Source organism: Amia ocellicauda, chromosome 21, assembly GCF_036373705.1.
Source record: "Amia ocellicauda isolate fAmiCal2 chromosome 21, fAmiCal2.hap1, whole genome shotgun sequence".
NCBI classification, from domain to species: Eukaryota; Metazoa; Chordata; class Actinopteri; order Amiiformes; family Amiidae; genus Amia; species Amia ocellicauda.
Genome location: NC_089870.1, coordinates 17,005,149 through 17,015,798, shown reverse-complemented (window position 1 = coordinate 17,015,798; position 10,650 = coordinate 17,005,149). Strand labels below are relative to the sequence as shown.

At 35.1% G+C, this 10,650-nt stretch overlaps 1 protein-coding gene across 2 annotated transcripts in view; it reads right to left on the bottom strand.

The window, feature by feature from the left end:
* Positions 1–7,311: 7,311 nt before the first annotated feature.
* syne3 (spectrin repeat containing, nuclear envelope family member 3) overlaps positions 7,312–10,650 on the bottom strand; it is a 19,589-nt gene continuing 16,250 nt past the window's right edge. For both annotated transcript variants that reach the window (XM_066695013.1, XM_066695014.1), the window contains exon 18: positions 7,312–10,241. In XM_066695013.1, coding sequence (XP_066551110.1) covers positions 10,056–10,241 — 186 coding nt within the window. In that variant the 3' untranslated portion in view covers positions 7,312–10,055. The remainder of the gene's footprint in view (positions 10,242–10,650) is intronic.

Below are 10,650 nucleotides of genomic sequence, written 5' to 3'. Positions count from 1 at the left end.
TTGTAATAACCTTGTCATTCTGTGATTCAGACTCACGGCAGACAGGACAGGGCAGGGTCGAAATCTTGAAGTTACGGGAGAGGGTGTAACAGTAGTTCAGTGTATTCCAAATTTGTTGAAATGTGTTGAAATCTAATTTATATTTTATGCTTTTGTAAGGTGGAATATTTATCAATAAACGTAAATATTGAGACAGGCTTTGGTATCTCTATCATATCATGTTTTCACATCCACTACCTTTTCTCATTCATAAAAAATATAGCAGTAATTGATTACAACCAACTGAATTTATGGCGGTTGTAGAATCATTTGTTGACATGAAGAACATGATGACATGATGATATTAGCACAAAAGAAGTACAGGTGTGACACAAAAATGTGCTGCACCTCCTCCCCGGGTGTTTTCAATAAGCGATTTGGGAGAGTCAAGGCGAGTGTTCAAGATTTTGGACAGGGAAGAAAAGGGAACAAAGGTGAATCTGAAATCTATGGGAGTAACCTTGAAAAGAGACGTTAGATTGTAACAGTGAAAAAATCTTGGGGAGGCTTTGATCCAAGATTGCATTGACAAAGGTTGATAATGATGAAGATGACAGGAATTGTTAGGTTTGGGATGTCAGAATACAATACATCAATGATTATTACATCTTTAAAATAATTATGCAGTAAATGCTAAAACGGTTGTAAACGTTGTATTTTGAAATGGACAGATTTATGAATTGGTTTCCAGAAATCCCATAAAAGAAAACCAATTGGAGTATATGATGTAGGCTGTGACCACATTTTCAGCCTGCTCAGGATTACATACTGAACGCACAGCTGTGACACAAATAGAAACATGAAATAATTATTCTGTGCTTGCCGAGCATCAGCCCACACAAATATTTTATAAAAAAATTAAAACAAAAGGCTCTACACAAATACCATCTTGAGAGAAGACTGCTGCATATTTTCTGCAAGACAAATAGATGTTTTGGATGCACTGTATCTGTGGATTGTTTTGAAACAGTTTAAATAAGGGAATTTACTACCATGTAGATTTGTATATACTGTATGTTTCTAATATACATACAATTGATTGTGCTATTATCCCATGAATACAAATAATAAATGCAAGTGTGTGTGTGTGTGTTTATACATATCTGAAAATAAATTCCATTGGCCTACTAGAATGGTAATTGCTTTGGAGAATATATGTAAAAAACCACACACACAAAATATATTCATATGAATAGCTTTAGGTCCTGGTGTATTTGCAGTTGCTATGGCACAGGGCACTCTGCTTGCTCAGTTAGAGATAATTTGGGTCTGCCAGGCCTCTCAAGTCATCTAATTAGCAGGTGGCTCATCTGGAGTCTCAAAGATTCAATTAAAACTGGAAGAAATAACTTTAATAGAGGATGATTTTGAAGCAGCCATGTTAATTAATCTTATAAGTCGTTAGAAAATAAAGAGATATACTGAAAACAAGCCACAATGTTCAGCTCACTTGATAATATGTATTTCAAGTGTTTTTCAACCCACTGTCCTATACGTCTAATCATACTTAAAATGACTTAATTTCCACCACTCTCCTCTAAAGTGCGGTATATTATATAACTTTATTTTGCTAACTGGAGAAAAAAAAAGAACTGTGATTACTGCCTTTGTGAAGCCCTGAGCAAACCATAAAACTAGTGTGGTCTTGTGTTTCCAGCACTAGATGACAGTTAAAGATCGCCATTTATTTACAGTTATAATCAAGTCCTATGAGGTCTTGTCTTTGTGAATTAAACTGATTTAAAATGTATTTAAATAAAAATAGAAAAACATGGGTCATTATGATCTTCCCACTGTGCTTTTAAGTTTTTAAGCATAGCTATTGCATAACTGAGTGTAAAGGTCAAATGTAATCCTCCCACAGAAAAACTGAATTATGTGATGTCTCATTTGCTATAGAAAGCTTTAACAGAATGCACATTTCTATGTGTATTTTTAACTGTAAAACTGCAGTATTGAACAGTGAGTCAGATGTTTTATTTAACCTCCTAAAGATAACACTAGGGTTGCCTGATAGTAATCATAACTGACTTAATTGTTTCAATACTTAATGTTAATGCAGGTAATAGCTGAACCATCCAAGTCTCAAAGCAGAAGAAACTTTCTTTTTCTGGTCTTAAAGGAGCTCAAATGCTTACCCACACAAGTCGTTTCAGTGTTCATCTCTCTCTATAAATATTTAATTGATAAATAATTAAAGATAAATTAACTATATATATTTAACTAAAGTACAGATGGGTAGATAGATTTAATTTCAGTCTAACAATGAGGGAATTAAATATCATATGCTGGAAAAAAGAAGTACGCTTAACTTGTGCATTGTTGTTTTCCACGGGGGATCAGTCCAGAAGAATTTCCGTAATAATTTCCATAATAATTAAATTTTCGAAATACTATTCATGTCACAGATCACCTTAAGCTTTTTTCACTTCTTTAAACCAATCAGTATCATCTGGGTTTTCTGCACTGTGATGATGATATCTTAGGTACTGCGCATCAGATCAGCAGGAAGCCTGGAGGAATATGTCGAGGGAGTAATGCACTTTGAGAAGCTCCTGGAATCAATCTCTTGGAATATTAATGCCTCCAAACTATCTGGGGGTGGGTGCATTGTAAATACAAGCTCATAAGCTTTAGTTTTTCTGCAGAAAACAAGACACGTCTGAGCATATGAAAACATGTGTTGCCCAGTACTGATCCTTTTAAGATAGCATTATACATTTTATCAAGAATATAATTTAATTTAGGACCGCTTATAATAACAGCAGTGAATTGAATTCAGCCGTGGTGTATTCCAGAGAACACAGAAATATTTTAAATAATGCACTCTGATTATTGTTCAACAGATTAGATTCTTAGGAATTTAGGCCAAACGGTCTGTCTCATAACGTCACGTATTTGTTATGTAGAGTTTTTAAAATAGAAACTTCAGATTGATGAGGGAAAGCATGGTCGGGTAAATGGCATCGTGGTAGCAATTTCTAGGCCTAACCCCGGAGAGGATAAAGGCACATTAAAAAAAACTTTTCCTGTGAGAATGACCAAATGCACAACAGATTAGTGCATCTATAGTGTGGACAAAAAATAAATAAACTCTTCAGTGAATCTAGATATTAATACAGTATTAAAGTGGAGTCTATATTTAACTATAGCGCATGGTGGGACTTAATCTGCGTTCTGTGACGTCCAATTTTCTATATAATGTATATTTTTGATATGTGGCGTTTGTCAAATGGTTCCTATTTGATATAACAGAACATATAATCATGATGCATTGCACATCAGAGACCACACACTCAGCAAAAGTGCACAATCGTGTTAAACTGAGCACAAGTCTTATTAAAGCCATATGTCACATGCACTTGTGGAAAATGAGAAATCCATCTAAATGATGCATGGGGCCTGGTTTTAAAAGCAGGCTGACATATTCCCATCAGGTGCATGAGACAGAGGTCTCTTCCTCCATTTTACAAGCTTAATTTCCAAATCTGACCATCTGGCTCTTAATTGCCTCTAAAATTAAGGGTCAGGAAACCACTTTCTAATCACAACATGCACAAAAGCAGTCACTGCTCTAGAAAACCCTTTATCTTGTCATAGCATCCCAGCTGGTCTGGCTTTAAAGCCTTCTTGTCTCTCTGTCAATTACATCTGTCGTCCATTGCAACCCCACCAAGTCAGATTTTACCTTATTTGATTGAAATGCTGTGTTTGTGAATGTGTTCATTTCATGCAACATATTCCCCATATTTCTGTTATATTTTAAAATGCATTTATATCACTCGGCTGTCTAGCTGATTATATTTTTCCGCTGTCTCAAAACCTTATTTTTTTCTTGGAGCAAAGCCCTTTTCCATTATCCTTGTCATGTCAAAATAAATAAATAAAGATTTACAGTTAAAAACTGAGAAAAGTCACCTTTTCTGATTTCAATGACACTTAAAAAAATGTATGATTAAACAGGGAACTTCAGGCACAACCTTTTGTTGGTTTGTATATAATAATATCTTACATCTTCAGTTAAAATGAGAAGGGACAAGTTTGTGTGTAAATTACCGCAGATAACAAATGAAATAGTATCATTAACTATCTGAAATAGTTAAAGTTTCGGGTTGTCTCTTGCAGCAGTTGCACATAAATCCTTGAAAGCACAGACAAGAGAGAGGTCACATTCGATTAGGGCAAGGCTAACATAACATGCACCCATCATCACCCTCCCCCCAGGGAAAAAAAAGAAACAGAACAAAAACTATATCCCAGAGTAACCCAGATTCTCCCTGAGCTGAAAAAGCTGACTTTTGTTTTTTAATGAAATTTGTATTAAATGTATTTGTTGAGCAAAAAAAATTAAATAAGCACATTGTTGATATTTTTAAGTTTATCTATTGATATACAAATACCTAAGGCGCCTTTAACATGCCTTTTATAATCCAATCTGGTCTCAATTGTCTCCCAGCAGAACATAGAATAATAAAACATAATCATTAACAAGACAGTGCTCTCCCTCACCTCGAGCAGCGAGTTTTAGTTGGTCCTACGAGGGGAACTAAGAACAGTTGAGCAGCGGAGTTGTCATGGTGACATTTTAATGGATTAAATATTTACCTCACAGTGGGTAAAAGGTATGAAAAGCACACTTTTTGGAAGTAGCAGCCCACAGCAAAGGCAGCACTGAAGACACAACTGTTTCTTTAGAAAGGGACGGATTGTGTCACGTAAAGCAGTTCCAGTGGTGTGTGTGCGCTTTACAGCAGTGCACAACACAGGGCACAACATGACTCAGTGCACACTTGAAGGCATGGCTTCCTCAGACCTAAAAATATAAATAAATAAATCCATACAAACATACATAATAACTGCATGCACACACACACAGTATATATTTATATTATTGATGTTTTTCTTTCTGCTCAGGTACACGCTTTTGTAAGATTCAGTTATGTTCTTAATTACATCATTTCTAGTTCAATGGTAAATGAGTCCAGAGAATGAATACGTCCTCTTTCTAAGGAGATGAGAGCTGAACAGTCCCCACTTTCCCTCAAGCTTATTTTGATGTAATATGAAGCAGCTACACACTGCTGGTCCCTTGGCAGAGCATGCGAAACATCAAGGAGCACAACACAAACAAGCACAAGTCAAAGCACTTCACCTTTCAGCAGCAAGTTGTGACTTTCCCCTTCAATCTATCACAGGAATTTACAATTAAGATTTTATATCAAACACCAGCTTGACTATGCATATACTCGGTGAAAGAGGGATTCTGTTTTAACATCCCACTTCCAAAGCATTTTGCAGATTGAAGAACAGAAAGCAAATGCAATTATAGGGTATACTTACATATGGAAACCTTGAATTGTCCTTAATAAAGACATGTTCTGCAGCCTTATATGAATCTAGTTATTATTGCACATATACAATGAAAAACAAAATACTTTGTATGTTTATTTAACCATGAAGTCAGCAGGACATTCTGTCTGTCCACCATAATTGCAATTATAATAACAGACCACAGCCTGTCAGATTTACAGTAGGTGAGATGGAACAAAAACATAAAAAAAAAAACATTTGGGACCAATATAGAACAAGCAGTGTACAATTATATTCGGTATAAATACACTGTAATTGCAGGTTAGCCATGTTATTACCAGCCTTCCACTTCAGTCCTGTACACGTATTGCTGCTTAAATGAATAACAGTATTTTATCTATATTTAGAAAACTACAACAGAAAATGTATAGTTCATGCTATATTATATAGCTCATAATATTCATTCTTAAACATATATATTGTTATTATGATGCAAAAATAAATATATCAAATCAATTTCTGATAGACGTTCTCGATGTTCCTTTACTCTGGTAAGAGTTCTGCATTACTTACTCTGCATTATGCACGCTTTAATAATACATTTGGGGTCTATCAAGAGAAGGAAATGCCAGATTCAACTCAAAAATAAGGAGCAGAAGAAAGTATTTCAGAGGAAGAATATGAAACTGAACAAAAACTATGACCAAACTCTTCTCTATAAACTCCCACAGAGAGATTCGGAGAAAGGGTTAGTGATAAATGCAAAGGAGCGGAGGTCAGCATTGGAAGCAAAGCCTTAATTCTGTGTGGGTGTGAATATACCACAGATACGAGGTGCTCCATAAGCTGGAATCCAATTTAAATACATTGCATAACAAGAGCATTGGGAGGAGAGGATGGTTGTAACATTAGTGAGTAAGTGAGGCAATTAGTGTGTGCCAGAACACAAACTAAAAATCCCCTTTGACCAGAGAATGATCCGCTTTTGACAGGTGTGCCTGTGTGCTTGTGAAAAACAACAAAAAAAAAACAACTGGCTTCCTGCATTTCCGCCTCCTAGAATTTTCACTTAAGATGAACCAAAATATGAAAAGGTTTGGTTACCAGGAAGTCGGTTTAAGTTACAGAATGGTTTCCTTATAACTTGTTGTGTGGTTTACAGAGCGCTGTAGGAACATATGAGATGTGGTTTCTCAATGTTATCATCCAGATTCCAGACATTAGTATTAACTTGTTCACTTTCCACATGGTTTCACTCAAATGTATCAGAGATTATTAAACTCCCTCCTTCCTTCCCCGCTGCTTCTTCCCAGAGCAGTGTTGTGTTAGACGCCTCATTGCGACCATTCTCTCAGGTCTTCTTGAACAAACCGTACTGAAAACTAGAATAGTCTGGTTTAGTTATCCCAGAGATTATAAATCTTTAATGTTACACCCAATCTAATTTCTGCTTTCGTGGAATAACAGCTCATTGTTCAAACTGCCAATAGAGCTTTGTGGTCCCATTTTTTGTTTGCTCATGTAAATACTCTATAAGGAAATACTTAAATAGGCCAATTACAAATGCACAACACAACAATTTACCAACAAGAAGGCGAGACAAAAAAAAAGACATGCTATTACAAGTGGTAAAGATTTTTTAATGCTTAGAAAAGACTGACTCTTTAAATTGATCTCACCTAATGAACTGGGCTCTTCACAATACTTTAAGAGCACAATATATCTGGTTCAGATTATGCTTGGCTATTTGCAGGTAGCATCTATTAAAACCCAGTGATTTTATATGGTGAACTCTGACCTTTAATATCAAACACATCACATGCGCTGTTTTGCATTAGCTAGAGCAGCCCGATAAGTTACTTAGCCCTTACCTCAGGGAAAATACACTATCATGTTCCACTTATTTCCTTTATTTTCTGATCTCAATCTATTATTAAAAGGAGGAATTAATTAAAAAAAAAATTGTTTAAAGATTTTATTTTCCATTTGCTTTAAGTTTCACTTTTTAAAACAGGGGAATCCATTTATTCAGTTCAATTCCCAGGACAACAAATAAAACAGGTTAAACTTTGGTTTGGCATTCAACGCCTGAAGAACTCTGGCCTGTCAGACTTGTTTTATTCAGTTCGCTCTTTTAACTACTTTCAATGGAGCTGAAAGGGGTCAGTCTGATAAAGTAAGGCATGTAGTATGTATACAATTCTTTGTTAGGCAGACCAAAACATTTAAATTATCCCCCCCCCCGCCCCGAGTTTAAATGCATTGACTAACATTGTAAACAAACATAGTAGAGATACGGTATCTCCATTTAACGTGACTGACATCATGAAGCCATAAGCAAATATTCATAAGCTTGTTGTGCAAAATAAACATTATACTAGAGACAGACAATTTATACACACATATTGCATATTTATTGTGTTTATGACAAGCATACAAAAATACTAGTTCAAAATAAGTTCTGGTTATACATTTTCAAAACAGTATCTCACTTATTTTTCTGTATGTAACAATGATAAAATATAATAATTGTATTTTACAAAATAATTAATTCCTGAAACACCTTGCATGTGCGTGTAATTGCAGTATATGTTGATATTATGGAGAACACAAGTCCCTATTGTCAGTCCTTTCCAATACATGCGTTTCATGTATCAAGAATCTGAAATTCCTCAGAAAGGAATATTTGCTATGCCAAACTCCAAATGCTTATTAAAAAGTGACTGTTTTATGCAAACATCAAAAGGCAGTGCCAGTTATACAATATTATACAAGGATAACCAAAATTATTCAGTTTAGCATCTCACATAAACATGATGTCAGTGCAATAATATGAAGCAACGTATGTTTTGGATAGCTGTGCGATATTAAATCTTATAACAAGCTTTTGCTATTATTATTATACAACTATAGTAAAGAAACTGATGAAGAATAAAATAACAAATAAATATGTGAACAAGGCATGATGTTCATTTAAGCCAGGGGTTCCCAACTGGCGGACTGTGGTCCCAATCTGGACCCAGAGGCCATATTTTGCAGACCTCAATAATATGACCTTCATAGTAATAAAGTGTAATACGTATGTGACTGGACCTCAGAGAATATAGCTTAAAAAGTAGGGGGACATTCGCTCAATAATGTTGGGAACCCCTGGGATAAGCCATTCAATAATTGACAAAGGCAAGAGCTACAGGGAAGAATATTCTACACTGAGGTTTGATGTTGAAAATACAGTTTCCTGCAATACTCTCAATTTCCTTATAAAAACAAGTCTTAAGGCCATGCAAGATATTGTACAACATTTTTCCCCACATTTGTATTCTCAAGCAACCAACTAATTTTAGAATAATTATTTTGAACATGTATTCCTCAGACCCTATTTAAAAGGTCCAAAATCCTAGAACAAAAAATAAAATAAAAAATAAAATACTGGCATTGAAAATCTAATGACATTACATTTTCTTTTCCCGGGTGAAATCCAGCCCTGAAAAGTTACTTTAGTTAATATTAAAACATGCTGGGTAAGAATCCGCAATACAAAAGGTCGAAAGGCGACACAGAAGTTGGAGTTTTGGTCAAAAAAGGGCATTTTATGTAAGGGGCATTTTTAATATACTTATCTAAACCTTCCAAAACATTAAGCGGTTAGGTTTAAAAAAAAAAAAAAAAGTATTTTACAACATAATCCAAGAGTATGACAAGCAGCCAAGTTGCTGTAGGGAAATTAATGATTAAGGTTTTGAAACAGTGGATAAGAAAAAGTAAAATGAATACTTTAGGTAACAATATTGACAAACCAGTACATGTAATTTTATCTGGACGTCATGATAACATAGTTGTGAAATTGTAAAATACAAGCAAATCTACAAAATGCCAAAATCTCTACTAAAATGAAGCCAATAACACTAACTATTATCAGGTATTTATACTGATGTTACCTAGAACAGCAAACTTGGGAAGAGGTTATAAGTATTTTCCACATTGCCACAAAATTATCTTTGCATAATTATTTGTTGGAGTTAGTCTTACAGGAATCACATGATTAACAAAATAAAAACTACAATTTACAATGATTTTTGTAGACAGAAGAATATTCTTTGGGACTGTAGCTCACTCTAACTACTTAGCGTTCACAATTAGAGCATATTCTTAGTTAATGTATACTTCATAAATCATTTAACTGTTTAAAAATATTGTATGCGTATGCAAAATAATATATTATAATACGAATATAATAATTCAAGTGCATATAGGTGGTATTATTTACAAGGACAAAAGAAACAGCAGAGTTAGACACACTATACTGCCTATAGCTCAACTTCTGATTACACAATTTTTTCAGTTTTTGTTTGTATTTGAGAAATATACTTCATGCATTCTCTTAACTTGCCTTTGATTTCTTATTTTTACCACAGAATGTCAAGAATGATCGCTAAAATGCTTAGCAAAAAATAAAAAATAAAGTTATGCTGCAGTCTGGACACACCTGTCAAACTGCAGTACATCACCAGGGTGATTTAATGGCAGATATTGATACATTTAGATATTGTGTAGGTAGCATATTCACTTTATGTGCTGCTGACGCGTGATTTGGACGTTTTGTTGAGCAGGAGTCCTCCAGTTAAAAAACACAATATTTTTTGTGACGCTTTGACTTGCTGTTTTAGCTTAAATAGTGCATTGAGATAAAGCTTTACTTCAATCCTTTAGGTTGGCGGTGGCCCTTCGTATCTCAGCATCAGGTTGAAAGAGCGGGCAAAGTTGTTGGTCAGGGAGCAGCTGGCACCTTCGTCTACCAGGGGCAGCAGGAAGGCCAAGAGAAGGAGGCCGAGTAAGAGGAGCTGAAGGGGCAGGGCAGCACAGCACACGCGGTACAGAAACCGTGAACGCGTCTGCAAAACACCAGTCGAAATAATGACCATCAAGACATGTTATATTATATTCCAATTTCATTTTATAAACACATATTACACATATATTTTTCTCATTAATCCAGTTTGGATTTTAGATGTTTCGCCCTTAATGAATGTATGTATTTATATAACATGGTGAGATTTGAATTTACTAGTGATTAAATGTGCAAATATCTACACCTCCAAAAAGCTGTTACCAACACATTATTTCAGAAGGCAGAAAAGGGTGCTGTATTTCTACATAACTACACAAGCCGCCTCTCAATCAACGCCTCTGCTAAAGCAGTACAGTACGTAGGATGCTTTTGAGGGGGCAGCAAATATGCAATGAGCAGAGCCTCACTCTGAAGCATCAAAAGCCATTTTACTCTGTGATTGCTAGACCACT